Consider the following 18244-nt stretch of genomic DNA (forward strand, 5'->3'; position numbering starts at 1 on the left):
GGACAGAGTCCTTTCTTGCCTCTTCTTGGCTTCTGTGGGTGGCCAGCAATCCTTGCCAGTCCTCCACTTGCAGCTCCAGTCTGAGCCTCACACACTCTTCTCTCTTCGTGGGCCTGTGTCCCTTCTTTTCTTTGTAGAAGGACACCAGTCATATTAAATGAGGGCCCATCCTACCAGTCGACCTCAGCTTAACAATTATATCTGCAGTGACCCTCTTTCCAACTAAGGCAACAGTCTAAGGTATTGGGGGTTGGATTTCAACATATATTTTGCAGGGGAGACACAATTGAACTCAAACCAGCTATCAATCAGTATGCATTTGTTAAAATACTGCATTAGTTAACACTTAGTAGGGCAAATAAATCATTTATGTGGTTCATAGGTTATTCACTTGTGAGCTCTGGGCCAGAGATGAAGGAACCTACAGAAAGGACTATAAGCTTTATAAGAGCAGACATGGCTCTCTGTTCACCTCTGTGACCGAGCATTTAATGTAATGCTTGCCTAAGTATTTGCTGAAATTATAAGTGAATAAAAAAATGTGAATGAGTGAATAAATGAATGAATAATGATATTTTCCTTATGTACCCAAATATCTGGAAAGGTATTCTGTTACCGGAGAGAAAAACCTAACCTCGTTGACAGTTAATCAAAACTGTACTCAATGTTCAATATCCCACAGGTTTCTATCAAAATCTGAGCAGAGCTGTATAAAATAGCACACCCCCTCCTTCCGCTGCCTTGGAATTCTCTGCTCATGAGACTGGAGCTTAGGTCTGAGATGCTGCCCAGCCACCCTATTCTGTCTTCTGTTCACTCTCTTTTTTTAACCAATACAAACGTTTATTTAACAAAAGTTCGATGTGAAAATGAACACTGCTCGATTTTTGTATTGTAGTAAAACAGGTACTGTGGAGAGGGTACAGGAAGCAGCTGATGTCTCCGGTGAATACAGCCATTCTTCATACTCGTTCCAAGGTTTCTACCATGAGGATGCTATTTCCTTCTATCACCACCATTCCAGTATTGTTCTGTTGCCCATTAGTTGCCATCTCCACACATTCATCTATCACAAGATTCATAAAAAGATAAAATCCCCACAATATTTCTTGGACATGTCTGCCACCATTTAATTTCAACAATAACTTCTTGTCCATACATTTTTTTTTAACTTGGGAGGGCGAGCTTTGCTCACGGTGTCTAAGCGAAGCTCAAAGATAACTCCAAACGTCTAATTTTTGCTCATTCTTAAATGCCAATCTTTCTTTTTCCGTGACAGAGATTGCTTGCGGTTTACCCAATATCCAGTCTTCTCCCTTTTCTTAAAGGCAATTTGCACAGCTGATAAACAACATTCGTAAGCCCAGTTCAGTAACAGAAATAGAATTAGATGTAAGTGGCAGTCTTGGGGCAAAGTTTCTGGATAGCTCTTTATGTTCTATTGAACTATCCTATTTTCTTCTTGAAAGGTGAGTGTGATTACTGGCGCAACAACAGCAGCATTTGGGACCATAAAGCTTTTAGCACTAAAAGCTACACATTAAGAATGGTGGAATGAAAGAAAGTTGGCTTCCTGCTGATATCTTGGAGCCCCCGGACCAGCATCCAACAGCTTGCTTCCAGGCTTCATTTCTGTGAGAAGCACCACCCCCGATGTGTTTAAACAATGTTATAGGCAATAATTCTGTTTTCTCTTGGACCCACTCCTGCACTTTCCAATCCTGCCCTGTATTTCAAAGAATGCCACTTCCCAGACTCTCTTCCCTTCTGCTCTCCAGAGGCTCAGCTAATGGGAGCCACTGGGTAAATACCAGAAGACATTTCCTCATTCCACAACCTCGCAGAGCAAACTTCAGGGCTTGATCCCATCTGTCTCCTTGTGTTCCTCTCCATGGGAGGACACACCACGTACGCCGACAGCTCAGACGGGGTCTGCGCAGGGTTCGTCGGCAGTGACTCAGGGGTCCTGGCTTACCTCACGGGGTGTGGCCAGCTCCTTTACTGTTGTTCCGCTATGCCACCCCTCCTATACTTGTTAGGTATAGTCCATTACAAGAATAAATCCAAATGTATTCATAGGTGATCACAAACACGCAAAGCGTCCAGAAAATTGTTCAAATATTCATTTATTATTCCCATAGAGGTTTCTTTTTAGACCATACAGAATTAGCCAAGGGTTTACAATGAAAAGTTCTTTTTCCCTTTGTACTCTCTGCCCTGTCCTTGGGGTATCTGTGATCAAGGCTAGCAAGGCCTGTCCCTGTTTCTAGCCCCTCGAAACAAAGATAGATTTTAAATCCCTCAGTGTATGGCACCTATATAAGACAAACAAAACTCTCTTTGCTTTTATTGATGACCTCTCATGACATAGTTTCTGTGTCTGCGTGTTCTGGAAGGTGTCCCCTCCCCTTCCAGGGCAACAATAGGGAGGAATAAAGAAACGCCAGACTCCATCCTGCTGTAGAAGGGAATAACCAATGGATTAATTTTATATTAACAAAGAAAAATCAGAAAAATAATTTTTAAAAAAGTTTTACAGTAAACAGAATTGGAAAACACAGAGCTGAATAAGTCCAAAGGATTTCTAACACAGATCCTAATAATAAAGGGGTATTTTTTTCCTTTCATCTTTCTCTAGATAATTGTTGTTTTATAAATAAATATGTTTCAACATATACAAACAGATAAAGATAGGCAGATAGATAAACCAGCATGCCCCCAATTATCTATGAAGAAAGAAGCCTTTCCTAACACGGTAAACATGCATTTCGGGGGTGGGGAGGAAAGAGAATCTTGTAGGTGTTCTTTCTACAAAAGCAGTTCTTTTTCTTCATATAGAAAGTGCTGCAAGGGGCATACAAATGCTGTGAGCTGAAATAGAAACATCAATACATTGCTTCTGCTCAAAACATCTCTGCCCAGCTCACTGATCTCCCGCACTCCGGAATAACACCATGAATCTTTGAGTTAAGTGAAAATAACAAATGACATTTGTTCCAAATAATTCCTTATATTTTTAGCATGCTGTTTTTTTTTCTCTTGCTATGAGACAAAGAGATAAGTTGACCTGGTGCCTTTTAGCATCCATTCTCATTTCTCAGGCAGAACTGGGAGAGTGCAGGAGTCTGCACATCAGTGGGCTTTTCTTTCTTTCTTTCTTTCTTTCTTTCTTTCTTTCTTTCTTTCTTTCTTTCTTTCTTTCTTTCTTTCTTAAAATATGTTTTTATTGATTTTGAGATAGAGAGAAAAAGAAGGAAGAGAGAGATAGAAATATCTATGAGAGAAAAATATAGATTGCCTCCTGCACACCCCCACCCTGGGGATCAAGCCTGCAACCCCAGAATCATACCAGTGACCTCTTGGTACATGGGATGATTCTCAATCCACTGCGCCACGCCAGCCAGGTGACATCAGTGAGTTTCTTACTGGTAGTTAGAAGTGTTTGCTTTGGCACGGTGATGTGCCCTAAACCATACAATTGCTTTGAAAAATAAACACAACTCACTGTCCCCCACACCCCCACACATCTTTTCCTTCTTTGATGAAAACCCAAGTGAGAAGAATGCATACGATTTAGGTCAGTTTGCTAGAATCTAAGACTTGACCAGATGCTTGTTCTCTGTCACACCTAAGCATGCTCAGCTCTGAAAGAAAGAACTTTTACTCTCAATATGCATTTATAACTGGGAAATGACGCATGATCTACCATGCTCACAGCGAACTTGGGTGCTCCTGAGGAAAAACCCGTCTCTACTACACATCGAATCGCAAACATTCATCTGGGGAGGAGCCGCAGCAACGTTATTCAGCCCCTCAACAACATGAAGAAAATTAGGGAGCCCAGGGCTGTCCTGATTTTAGCACTAGAAGTCTCATGTGGCAGGAAACCCCGCAGTCCTGGGATGGTTGGGTATCCTAAGATTAGGTCTAGATTTCAGGTGTTCTGATTACTGATTTATGAGGTTTGTCCCACACATTTTTGTTTTTACTGAGTATTAGTTGATCTACCATTAAAGACGACTTTAAAGTAAGTTTAAATGCTAATTATTCATTCCTTACATATTTATGGAATACAATAAAAATTTTGGTTTTGATTTTCTGCATACATTTTTTAGAGGCTTATTCCCATATAAGACATGCCTAAATGTTATTTTAATTCATTCTCTCTCCTCTCTCTCCTTTCTTTTTATTCCTGGAAAGATATAGATTTGTGTTGTTATATATGGCTTAGGCTGATAAATCAGTAGACATTTCAAATAAACAAACAAAATGAATTGGAGAGGTTATAAGTGTTTGCAAGTGTCACCGTGGAGACCAGAGAATGGATTGTCACCATGGAGACGTGCATAAACACTGCCTGTATGATTTTCATGTGAAATCAGATCTAGAGGAGATTTGGGAAGGAGGATATACAAATGGAGCTGGCAGTTAGGGTGGTCGAGTGAGTGTGTAAAGCAGCTGGGGGATGTTAAAGCGAGTTGACAGCCTGAAATGTTTCTGTGCTCACTATTGCTCCATCAGTGAGCAAGAAAAAACCTTCAAGGAAAAGCCTAAAGTTTAGAGGGTGAGAAGAGTGTGTTTCATCAGCTACTAATGAAATGCTACAGGATTGGAGGTGATTTCTGTCCACTCTTTCACTTTTTTTTTTTTTTTTTATCCTCACCCAGGGATATTTTTCCATTTTTTGTACAGATAGAGTGGGAGGGAGAGAGAGGAAGGGAGAGAGAGAGAGAAACATCGATGTGAAGGGACACATCGAGTGGCTGCCACCCGCATGACCAACCAGGGCTGGGGACAAACTGCAACCGAGGTACGTGCCCTTAGCGGGAACCGAACCCAGGTCTCTCCGGACCGCAGGATGACGTTCTAACCGCTGAGCCAAACTGGCCAGGGCCACTCTTTCACTTCTTTGTCCACACCGGCTCTGTCACTATCATTTGAACAAGTTCTATAGGGTTATGATGTGATAAGAATGACAGCTAGTTTTTATTAAGTCTTATCACATTGCAGAGACTGTGATAAGCCCATTATGGTTATTATCACATTGAATCTCAACACTTCTAAGGAAATGCAAATATTATTCTCATATTACCAATGAAAAAACCAAGGCACAGAGAAGTTAAGTATCTTACCCAAGGTCGCACAGCTAGAAAATTGTGAAGCCCGGATTCATATCAGGCAGTCTGGTTCTTAAATACTATAATGAGAAGATGAAGTCCTTGCTTTTGAGGCACTTCAAATCTAAATGAGGAAATAGAGTTGAAGGATAACACTCAGACAACAATATGTATTCCTATAGATACGCACATTTTAGCTAATATTTAATTATAGGTTAATATCCACATGAATCTTATTCCTTTACTGTCTCTCCTCTACAGATAATTGTATCATTGCGGTTCTTAGTTTCAGAGAATAGAATCCACATTAGCTAACTAAAGGACAAAAGAACTATATTCAAGGGTATCCGTTTGGTCATGGAACAGAAGGGTCAGCGAGTCATACTTGAAAGCTATAGAATCCAAATTTCACTCTATTCCTATTTCAGTGTATACCCACACACTTATCAGTAGACATTTAAATCAAATTTACCTTAAAATGTCTAAGCTTTTAAGGTGGATTGGCTCAAGGGTTCGGCTCAGTTGGAATAACACTGGCTTCTCTCACTAAGCTCTAATTCCTCACAGCACACCTGTGCACAACACCCATGGCCACACTGTTCTACCGGCTACAAAGCTCTAGATAAGGGATTCCCAGTGATCTCAGGAAGCTTTGTGTTGGACCAACCAACCATCCCTGAGAAGCTTCGTCCAACAGCAAGGATCAACAGAATTTATCGTAGTCTTAAGAATGGCTGTATCAGTAATCTTAGATAAAGTCCTCTGAGTCAAATTTTGTGGAAGATTCCTTTAAAAATTATTGATAAAATAATAATAATAAAAATAATAACAATAAAACAATCGACCTTGATTTTGCACTAAATATTCAGCAGACAGCAAAGTATACAGGACCTTTTTTTTTTTCCCTGAGGGGATGCAAAGGAGAGTGTAAAGTGCACTGGATTTGTACTAAGGTGGAAGTTGTGTTGAATCTTAAATTAGAAATTTGAGGGTGGTGCCTGGCCCCAAGCAGACATCCTATAACTGGTAGTCCGCGTCCTCAACCACATCTAACCTCACGGTCCCTGGCCCCTCAAAACAAGCACAGAATTCTGGACTAGGCTTGTAGAGACCAGACTGGAGCAGTTAGCTTGTTTTAACACTTTCGATTCGGTCAGCTGTATAAAGAGATTTTTCCCATTTCTCATGGATTGAAAGTTTATAACCAACTTTGTGACATTTGTGGCCCAACTGTATCTAGCAAGTGCATAGAATTTTATGGCATGATTTTTAATATCCTGCACACCTCGCTTCATCTTACCTTCTAACACTTTGTTCTCTTTTTACAACTACTTATTTATATTTGATCTCACTGAATTACATGAATCTTTCCACGCTTAAATCCCTATTTGGGAAAAAAGTGGCAAAACCACTCGGCCACCCCTGTGATACCTCAGTCGCTCTGATATTGCAAGAGGAACAGATCATCGAATTGCTGTGCCACTCACCCTGAGAGTGACGGGACCCTCTGGATAATCTAAGTCACGTTTCATTCTCACTGGCGTCGAGCGTTTTCCCTCCCCCTCCTCACAAGGCAGCTCAGCCTTCTGCTCCCATGGGCGGGCTCTTGTGTTATGGGGCCAAACGGAGAAGTTGCCAGGAACCTGGTTGGTGAACCAAGCCTCAAACTTTTGTTTTCAAGGCCTAAGCTCATGAAAGCAAAGTAGCAAACTATTTGAAAGGGAAAGGGGACGTCAACGTTGGAAGAAAGTAGAACTGGATCCATTAAAGGAGAGAGGCTATAAAACTTCCTTGAGGACGAAGGGGCCTGGGCTGTGGTCCTCCAGAGGGCGTGTTCATTCAGAGTGACCACGTGTGGGACTCGGGCAGCAAACACAGGCTTGGAAGCACCTCCTAACCTTGGAAGCGTTTCCTATGCCCAAGCCGCCCACTTCCCAGAGAGCAAGACCAAAATGAACCCAACAGTAGGGTGCCCTCTTCCTGTATTCTGACTTACAAGTCAACTGAGACTGTAATTAAACCCTAGAGATGTGGAGGTAGTGCCCCCAAATGAGATCAAGGATAAATTTTCTACCATTCCAGGGAGATGTAAGCTTGGGGAGATCTTCTTATTTTCCAACATTGTGTTTTAAAACTGACATGTTGTTGTGTTAATATTTATTCTTGCTACAAAGGGTAGAGCTGGAAGCAGAACTTGGGCTTCCTGGTATTAACCTTGCTGTATGCTTGCATGGCTTTGCTCTGTCTGAGAACCAAGAATAGAGTAAAGTAAAACTATACTGATCACTGAAGAGTGATTCATCCTAATTTCTCATCTTGCTTCCTTGGTGCATTATTGCTTCTGTTTTCCCACATTGGTTTAATCCTACATGGTTACTCTTTAGACTATAAACTCCTTGAGGGCAGATACTTGGTCTATTCTATGACATGGGCCACAGGTGTGTTACCTGGCTACATGTACAGCCCATTATTTCATCGACCCTTTGTCAGATCATCATGGCTGCTGAAATTTACTAGCTAGGATTTTTCTGTTTGACCTAGATCACTCAGAAATCAGACTCAGAGAGGAGTTATTCCCTTGACAAAGTGATGGGTTGTGATGGGATAATCACCATGGTTCTTTCCCCGAATCTGGGAGCTTGTTATAGATTTAAATGCCAGAACCAAGTCTCCAAAGGGAACCCAAGGTCTTATAAGCAGTGATATTGATGATTTCATAGATAATGTATTTTTTCTGAAGTTTAGAGGAAAACATTGGTTTATGAAGAACCATTCTTCAGCTTAGTCATAAAGACAAGTTCCTGCTCTCGTGTGGTTAAAAATTCATGAAGCATATTCAAAAGGCAATTGAGAATCAGGCTTGCTTACATTCTGTCCCTTTCCTTACTTAAATATTATCTATATGATTATGATTTTGGAGGCTTTCACTTTTAATGAATTGTAATCTGGTGGTTTTGGTGACTCAAGAATAAACATTAAGCCTGGTTATCACTTAGTTAAGAAGAGAACCAAGCAACACAACAAAATATAAATGTCAGTTAGTTTTGCTGTGCTTTGCTGCAAAGGTTGGCAGGCTTTGAAAATCGGCATGCCAGTGTAGGCTCGCTCCCTAAGGTGGATAAAGCAGCTGCCAACAGAGGCTGCAAACATTTGTCAGCTACTGCTCTTTACTGCTTCGGGGGAGTTCTCTCAATCAGAGGGAACTTTGGCGGGGGGGAAGGTGGCAATTGATCCCTGACAATAGCAGTTAGTCTGTGTCTCGTCATTGCTGGTGGCTGCATTAGTACCTCAGACCAGGACTTCAAATGGCAAGTTTTACAGCCACAATATTATCTGCAATGCCATTGCCTTTGCCATTAGAAACATAAAAAGACACCAGAATATTTCTTTCTGATGAATATTTAAAGAAAGTCCAGGACTTGGAAAACTTGCTTTTTCAGGATTGGTGATGTCACATAACTTCCTGCCCTCTTGTAGTTAACAATCCATCAAGCATTTTCTAAAGGCTCTTGAGACACAGCACCAGACCTCTCTCGCCCAAGGTGCTCAGCTCCTCGACCCTGATCTCAAAAAGTCTAACCTGTAGGGAATCCTGTGGAGATTCTAACCTTGTCACTGTGCCCCACACTCATGGAGAAGTTCAGTAAATCTCTTTAGTCTATTTGTGTGTGTGTGTGTGTGTGTGTGTGTGTGTGTGTGTGTGTCTGCGTGTCTGCAGGCAGTACTTACTCCTCCCTTCATAGCAGGCTCGCAAGTGGTAAAAGATAGATGTCAGGACTCTCAAGAAAACCTAGAATTATCATCCAAAATAATAATAATTGGCCTGGCTGGTGTGGCTCAGTGGTTGAGCATTGACCCATGCACCAAGAGGTTGCTGGTTCGATCCCCGGTCACAGCACATGCCCAGGTTGTGGGCTCGATTCCCAGTGGGGGGCATGCAGGAGGCAGCCAATCAATGTTCTCTATCATCGATGTTTCTATATCTCTCTTCCTCTCCCTTCCTCTCTCTCTAAAATCAATAAAGTATAAAAAAATAATAATAATATTAGCAATAATGATGATGATATGATGATGCTAATGCCACCTCCCTTCTGAAACCTCTTTTAGGAAAGCAAGGACGCTTCTCTCCCAGAAGTTCCCAGAAATCATCCCAAGTCTCATTGGACCAAATTAGATTACAAACCTACCCTAGGACCAATAACCATGGATGGCAGGTGGGACTATGCTGATTGCCTGAGGCCTCAGCCAGGTCTCCCACCTCTGAGTCAGAGGGTTATTGAGCCAAGGGTGTGTTGAGCGTCACCAAAGTACAAAAGCCTTGCAGGGGTGGGTATGCAAATCAAACAAGCATGGGGCATTTCCAAGAGGGGCATGAATGGTGGGAAGATAGCCACCATGTCCACAGCAACAAACACTATGTAGCACTCAGTTTATATTTTCACAGTTCTAAGAACTTTTTTACTTAATCCTCACAAAAAGTCTATAGAAAGAGGTTCCCATTTTATGCACCTTTTCAGATGAGAAAATTGAAACTCGAAGAAGCCAAAAGAAGTGGCAGAGCTGATATTCAAATTTGGATGGTCTTCTTCAAAGCTCAAGCATATTTATTTTCCTCAAAGGAAAACACTTCTAAGTTTAGCCAGAGCCCACTGAGGGAGGCAGGTGTCATTCTGGGCTTAGGAGACCAGCAACGCTGTAGAGCCAGATCCAGTTAATTAGCACAACTTCCATTCCACCTGTGGTCCTGGCAATAGTCACCTCTCCAGGCAACCATCCACACCCTCTACTGGGCCCCTCCTACTTTCCTTTATACCTCCCTTGAGAGCAGAGGAAAGGCTTAGAAGGTCAGTAGGACGGGACGTCTGCAGGAGACAAGTGCTGCACTGGAAGGGAGAGATGGAATAGATGCTGTTCCCAGCACCCAGCAGTGTGTTTCCCTTGGATGTGACAAGACATGCTCCATAGAAATAGCTCTTATTGCTACAGATTATGTACTTTAATTCAAAGTTGGGTAAAATGATAATTTCTTAAGAATTTTCCTATTAAAACCATGAACTATAGCATATAAGATAGTCTTTTCCTTTGATGGCTAATAGCATTTGTAAGGTTAGCCCAGGTGATTATTTTTAGTAGCACGTTAAAATAGGCTTTTGTGGTGATGACTAGATTGGGCAAGACATCACATCCATAGTCATTAATAATATCTCTTTCTGCCAGTTTTCAGAGCTTAGTTCTCTGGATATCCAGTTTGGTTGTTCCTGTTTCTTCCTAAAGAAGTGAGTGTTGGGAATGAAGCCAAGAATCTGCAGCAGGACTGTTGATATACACCTGATGAATGCAGCTCCTCCTGACAGTGAGATCCACTCCATGTGTCTGATCTATTTCACATTTTGTTTGGCAGGTTTAACAAAGTGAAATACAGAGAGCTGTCTGGGTTTAGCAGGAAAATCTTGCCTCTTTATTGTTCCTGTGTTCTCAGGTGATGTCATGATTCATAATTCATTCTGAACTGAATGTGTGTGGGCCTTATCAAGAAAACCATGTTAATTTCACAGTTAGGTCAAGGGGATAAAAGGAAAAGACGGATAGAAAATTATTTGGAGGTATAAGCCTACAGATGGTTAAAGAGTACTTCAGGAAATGGTATATGCCAGTTAAAAGGTGCCCATGCTGTTTTCTGGACTAAAGCATGTTCGTAAGTATTGTAGTCATATGTTTTCATGGAGCCACCTTTTCAGGTTTGAATTAAATTTTAAAAATTAAATAAGCAATAAGATAAGCGGTTACAGTACTTTTGAGCTCCTTTAAGGCAAGTTTTAAGATAGCTATAAATGAGAAAGCTTTCTGAGGTCTCACTATTTATTTTAAACGCTGTCTATACATATTTGTTAATTTTTTCCTATTTGTCAAGAACCACGTCAGTGTTGGGAAAGCAATGGTGGCCTTAGCACCTGATAAGAAAAAGACAAAGAAATACACACAATAAATAATTTTGACTTTGAAAAGTTCTATGAGAATTGATAATAGAGTGCCAAGAAGTAGAATAACAATGTAGGAAGGGGAGACCAACTTAGGTAGGGTAACTAGACGCTTCTCTGAGGAGACACCTATGTAGAAGAAGTACCAGAGAGCAGAAAACAGTATTCCAGGAAGGGAAACAGGATGTTAAAAGGCCATGCTGAGGGGAGAGCCTTTAACTGAAATCAGGACCCTGAGTAGGGAAAAGAATTTGGAGAGGGCGGAATATGGGAAACTAATATTTGCAGTATCTGTGAAACATTGTGATTTCAAGTGGGCAAGTGAATAAAAAGCCTAGAGCAGCAATTTTCAACTATTTTCATCTCATGGCACACATAAACTAATTACTAAGATTCTGTGGCATGTCAAAAATGTATTTTTGCCAATCTGACAAACAAAAATAGGTATAATTTTTATTCATTCATACCAGATGGCTATTGCTGTGTTGGGTGTTGTCATTTTTTCATTGGACAATCTAAGGGACAAGAGGTCAGTGTCCCTGACTAAACAGTCAGGTAGTGCATGTTTTAAAAATGCTTGCAGCACACTGGTTAAAAATTGCTAGCCTAGATCCAGAAGTAAGGTCAGGGTGGAAGATATAAAGTAGGGAACTACTGGCATGTAGAGAAACATTGAAAAATTTATTCAATGGATAAGATTACCTAGGAAGAGAGTACCGAGAGAAAAGAGAAACCCTAACATTGAGCTGTCAGTACTGACAGCCAGCAGGAGACAGCCCAGGAGGAAGAGAGCTGGAGAGTGGATATCTTGGTGGCCGAAGAAGAGGGTGGCTCACTAGCTAAGGGTGATGGAATTATGACCATAGATCTCTCCCCTTTCTATACTCCAACCCTAGTAAATGATAACAAATACATTTTTTAAAAAGATAGTGTCTTTCAGTAGATGATTGGAAAAGAAGATATGGTACATATATACAAGTAGAGTACTACTCAGCCATAAGAAAAGATGAAATACTGCTCTTTGTGACAAGATGGATGGATTTTGAGAAAATCATGCTAAGCCAAATAATTCAGAGAGACAAAGCCAAGAAGTATATGATTTCACTCATATATGGATATAAAACAGAAAGCAACAAATGAACAAAAGAAAAAGACAAACAAAAACTACAGTCACAGACAACAGTGTGGTGGTTGCCCGAGGGAAGTGGAGGGTAATAAAGGGTCAAAAGGGGTCAAATACACGGTGACAGAAGATTTGACTTTGGGTGGTGGGCACACAATGCAATATACTGATCATGTATCATAGAAATGTATATTTGGTTTTTTTAAATTAATTTATTTTTGTTACAGGTGTTTCTCCTTTTTCCCCCACTGATTCCCCCTCCCCCTCCTTCCCTACCCTGTCCCCACCTTTGTTGTCCATGTCTATTGTTCATACATACATGCATATAAGTTCTGTGGTTTATCTCCCCCTCACCCCCTCTTCAGGGGATTGTCAGTTGTACCCCACTTCCATGTCTCTGGGACTACCCCATTCCCCAGACTGTTATGTTCATTATATTCCACAAATGCGTGAAATCATGTGATATTTGTCTTTCTCGGCTTGGCTTCTTTCGCTTAGCATAGTACTCTCCAGGTCCCTCCATGTCATCTCAAAGGATAAGAGATCTTTCTTTCTTACAGCTGCATAGTATTCCATTGTGTATATGTACCAGAGCTTTTTTTATCCATTCATCTACTGATGGACATTTGGGCTGTTTCCAGATCTTAGCTATTGTAAATAGTGCTGCTACAAACCAATTAGAAAGAATATATGTACCCCCATGTTCGTAGAAATGTATATTTGAAACCTATATAATTTTATTTACCAATGTCACTTCAAAAAGAAAAAGAACCAGGAAGAGCCACCAATGGCTTTATTTCGATGATGTCAATGATTTCTGGAGTGTGAAGCCGAGGGGAGGAGTGACTGAGTATGACATATGAGGCCGCAGCTCAGAGCACACATAAGGGAGAACGGTTAAGGAGAGACCCAATCGGCCCTGCAGAACCCTGGAGCAGCCCAGAATGTGCCAGGTATGACAGAGAATGGACATGAGGCTAGGGGCTGAACACAATGTCATTGATCGAAAGGATATCCCACTACACTCACCCCTGCATTCTGAATTTCGGGGGGAAAGATCCTCTATAAGAAATTCAAAGGCTGAAGGGCTATACTCTCCAGCTTCTAGAAATTACCTAGTATTCATAATCTTCCTTCCTAACAAGCACCATAATGTAAAATCTGTGAGCTGACAAGGTCTTCCCCTATACCCAGAGCTCCTAATTAACTTTTTTATTGCCTCATTCTTAATATGAATAAACAAAGTTCACTAGACTTTTTTAAAATTTATTTTAGAGAAAGAAAGGGAAAGAGAGAGAGAGAGAGAGAAACATCAATGAGAGAGAACATTGATTGGCTGCCTCCTGCATGCCCCCCATTGGAGATCAAATCCACAACCTTGTCATGTGCCCTGACCGGGATCGAACTGGTGACCTCTTAATGCATGGGTTGATATTCAACCACTGAGCCCAACCGGCCAGGCTCACTAGACTTTTTTTTTTATCCTCACCTGAGGATATTTCTCTATTTTTTGTTCAGATAGAGTGGGAAGGAGAGAGAGAGAGAGAAACATCGATGTGAAAGGGACACATCGAGTGGCTGCCTCCCCCCACCCCACCCAACCAGGGCCGGGGACAAACTGCAACAGAGGTACGTGCCCTTAGCGGGAATGGAACCCGGGTCTCTCTGGATCATGGGCTGACGCTCTAACCGCTGAGCCAAACCAGCCAAGGTTCACTAGACTTTTTAAAAGAAATTCTCCAACATGAAAGAAGGAGATCAAGATGAATCAATAGGTAAAAATGACAGTGGAGGAAGTGAAAATTTAATACATGGAATAGAAAAAAATTGATTTCTCATCAGAGACATTTGAGAAAATATTGCATCATAACATAAGGAAAAGTTGCTATAAAAAAAGAGACAATCAAAACATAGGAAAGATGTCTCAAATAATTAAATATGACTGCCAAAAAAATAAACAAATTCATTAGAAAGATTACAAATAAAGATGAAAAATCACTCAGAAAGTAGAAAAGTCAAAGAGATAGAGAATATTATTTAAATATAAAATTATAAAGGTGGCAAGAAAACTAAAGCATATATTCAGTTGTTAAAAAGACTGACTAATGGATAGTCCAAAAAAAGAAAACAAATGATAGAAAATAATTATCAAAGAAATAATGCAAGGATATTTCCAATATGACTGAGGGATATGACTATAGATTTAAAAGGTCTAATGAGGACTTAGCACAATAAATGAAAAAAAAAAAAAAATAGAAAGACCCACATGTAGGCACATTATGTTGAACTTTAGAAACACCAAGGATGTATAAACATAATCTAGATGCTTTCACAATGAGTTGTAAAGGAAACAACTTATAAATAAGAATCACCTTCTTATCAGACTGCAATAGCAACACCAAGTGCTCAAAGGCAATGGAGCAACATTAAGTTTTGAGGAAAAATGATTTTCAGGCTGTAATTCCATATTAGCTAACCCATCATGTGTGAAGATAGAATTAAGGTTCTTTATCTAGATAGGGACTCAAAAAAATTTATCTCCCACGTAACTTTCTTTGTGTTGTAATAAAACCAGGGGACAAACAACAACAAAAACGATGACATGGGATCCCGAGAACAGTAATTCTAACCCGCAGCTTGGAAGGGAAGGCTCAGGATCCTAGCCCAGAGAGGAAGGAGTTAGAGGTCCTCAGGGATTTCTCCAGGACCAGGGTAGGTAAATGGTGCTCAGATTGGGCTCCACGAATCCCTGAAGAACATGGAGACCTTTGTAGGGAGACTGTGAGATCAAAACTCTTTTCATAATAACACGAAGACAAATATGCCTTTTACATGGCTTTGACATTTATACTGATTATGCATAAGCAATGGCAGTGAAAATTGTAGATTCTTTAGCAGAAATCAATGTGGTGGTACCAAGCAACACTTGCAGGCACTGAATTCTTCTCTGCCAAGCACTCTGGTAAACACCAAAATGCCACTATTAATTTAAGAATATCACTGATGAGCCCAGCCGGTGTGGCTCAGTGGTTGAGTGTTAACCCATGCACTGCAAGGTCACTGGTTCGATTCCCGGCCAGGGCACATGCCCAGGTTGTGGGCCAAATCCCCATTGGGGGTTATGCAGGAGGTGGCCAGTTGATGTTCTCTCTCATTGATGTTTCTATCTCCCTCTCCCTTCCTCTCTCTCTAAAATCAATAAAGAAAAAAAATATTTAAAAAAGAATATCACTGATGAAACAGTGAAAATTACTAATTTTATTAATCTTGATCCTTGAATACATGTCTTTTCAATATTCTATGTATCCAAACAAATGTGCTTAATCTGTCTACGCCAGTATGAGGGTGGTCTTGGGGATAAGCACTGTGTAACTGTTTGAGCTGTGAGCTGAATTAGATGCGTTTGCCATGGAAGACTATTTTTACTTAAGTGAACAAATGATAGGGAAACTATGGTTATTCGGACTTGGAGTTTAAGCAGACATTTCCTAAAATGAATGAATGAGTCTGTGTTTCAAAGAAGAAGAAAACACTGACAGTGTTTATTGCCACTGATCAAATACAAATTTTCACAAGAATTTTGGAGAACTTGTATTCACTACTATGAACCTGACAGATTTCCCATACTTAAAGATTTTTCCGATTAGATCAGTGGTGATATTAACAAATGTTATTTTTGATATTGTAAAATAAAATGTGTCAACATTTGGAAGATCTGCATAACTCATTGAATCAACATTTTCTAAATAGCCAATGCATGATGTTACAGTATCATACATGAGCAAAAGGGTTCTTCAGCCCTGGACGGTGTGGCTCAGTTGGTTGGGCATCGTCCCATATACCAAGAAGTTGTGGGCTCCATCCCTGGTAGGGAGCGAGCAGGGGGCAAGCAGGAGGCAGACAACTGACTTTGTGCTCTCATGTCAATGTTTCTGTCTCTCTCCTTCTCCCTTCCTCTCTCTAAAAATCGATAAACTTTTTTTTTTCAAAAAAACTCTTCAAAGTAAGAGATAGAACAATAGATTTTAATGTAACAGAGTATGAAGACTACAATGATATGTCAGATTCCACATGGCAATTAACCTGTAAGAAACTACTATTTGTCCTGAAATATTAAAAAAGTATTCATAATAGGAATTATTAGCTCTTCAGTGAACACTGTTTACAAAGTCACAATCATGTAAGCACTTTGTTGATTTTCAAAATTTAGAAGTAACTTATTGGCCTAATTATTGTTAGGGAACAGATGGTAAATAGTATCAACCTGGTAAATTCAGTAGAGCAAGTACAGAAGCCAGAAAGTGGGGTGCACACCTGGAAAGAAGAGAAAGAATAGGACTGGAGTACTGATTCCCTCACCTCACAAAAAGTCAAGATGTTACCTATGGTTGGTGGAATAAGAATTTGAAAGTGTTGGCATTTTACTCACTGTTATAAGAAAACAACAATAACAAAAGTATAATTTTACTTGAGAGAAGGGGGGAAACAAGGAGAACGAGGAATAGAAATTATGCGATGGAACTAAATCCTCATTTATTATCACAAAAGCAAAGAGATAATGTCAAAAAACCAAGGAATTTAAAATTATTGTTTAGAAATATGGAGCTATAAGAAGAAAAAGTTTACAAAAATTAGAAAGTATTACTTCTGGGGAGCAAGACAGGGCATGGGACATGATGGAATGAGTTACATAAGATACAGGATATTTTTGTATTACAGTTAAATTTGAATTCAGATTTTTTTTTATTCTCACCTGAACACATTTTTCCAGTTTTTGTTCAGATAGAGTGGGAGGGAGAGAGAGAGAAACATCGATGTGAAAGGAACACATCGAGTGGCTGCCACCCGCACAACCGACCAGGGCCGGGGTCAAACTGCAACCGAGGCACGCGCTCTTAGCGGGAACCGAACCCGGGTCTCTCAGGACCGTAGGCTGACGCTCTAACCGCTGAGCAAAACCGGCCAGGGCTGTACGTTTACATTTTTAACCATATGTTAAATTTTAAGATTTTTTTTTAAAGAAGGAGAGTGTGGGGAGTAGAAAAACAGCATCCAATACCAGTGAGAGGTTGAAAAATGAGGTTATAGACGTGTTTATTGGATTTGGCCACATGAAGGGCAATGGTGTCTTTGACAAGAACAATTTTAGCGTAGTGATGGGCCTGTAAGCCAGACTGTTTGGGTTAACAAGTGAATAAAAAATCAGGAAGGAGAGGTAATTATAGAATCAGAAGAAAGGAACGTAGGCACAGATACGAGATCTGCAGGGAATCCTGGGGTCATAGGAGTGATGATACACTTGTCTTTTTACATACCCCTCACAGAACTCAATCTTTTTTGAGCTGTCATATTAAATCTGCAACATTATGAAGGATATGAACTTCTAACAATAATTTGGGATAATGCCACGTAGCTGGCTAAGTAAGGGTCCAACATTTTGATGGAGGGATGTTTGTAACAATATGAACATTCTTTATAGAAAGGAGGAAGTGAGTAAAAATACAATATTGTGATTTGCCAAATATTTAAGTCGGATATGGGGATGGAATGGGATGGGAATTTCCAATCCCACTATCATTGATAAAAGTTACTAAAGCAACCTATCTTCTTTCATGAGAACTTAGAAGCCTAACGCTCATGAAATTTAAATCTACCCAGTGTTCGAACTGAGCACACCATATATGCAAGGTTTGGGGGAAATACAAGTATGACTAAGACATGGAGGCTGTTGCCAAGGAAGAGAAGCTTTCAGCATAGTGGCTAGACTAGTCAGATGTCCTCTGACTACTGCTGGCTTCCTGGCTCCCTGCCAGACCGAAGCCCAGCCCCGCCGAGCACTGCGCTACACACCCTTACCCGGATCCAGCCACTGCTCTTCACTGCCCCCTACCTCCTCTCAGAACTGCATTTGAACCGGCTCCTTTACCAAAAGATATCAAACACAACTGATTCTTTTCAGCGGATTCTATTTTAAAAAGTCTGAACCCATGTTTCTCCTGCTGAAACAATGCACAAGCCATCCTGCC

At 40.5% G+C, this 18244-nt stretch overlaps 1 protein-coding gene across 1 annotated transcript; it reads right to left on the bottom strand.

Moving 5' to 3' along the window:
- Positions 1 to 962: 962 nt before the first annotated feature.
- On the bottom strand, positions 963 to 1189 carry LOC118642846 (small nuclear ribonucleoprotein G-like). The gene has a single exon (XM_036280833.1). The coding sequence runs from the start codon at positions 1155 to 1157 to the stop codon at positions 963 to 965; it is 195 nt and encodes a 64-aa protein (XP_036136726.1). The 5' UTR covers positions 1158 to 1189.
- Between the last annotated feature and the right edge of the window lie 17055 nt (positions 1190 to 18244).

This window comes from Molossus molossus, unplaced genomic scaffold (genome assembly GCF_014108415.1).
Source record: "Molossus molossus isolate mMolMol1 unplaced genomic scaffold, mMolMol1.p scaffold_m16_p_3, whole genome shotgun sequence".
In the NCBI taxonomy this organism is placed as follows: Eukaryota; Metazoa; Chordata; class Mammalia; order Chiroptera; family Molossidae; genus Molossus; species Molossus molossus.

Excerpts from the sequence above, each read along its gene's own strand:
- LOC118642846 (XM_036280833.1), bottom strand. The coding sequence starts at position 1,157 with ATGGACAAGAAGTTATTGTTGAAATTAAATGGTGGCAGACATGTCCAA.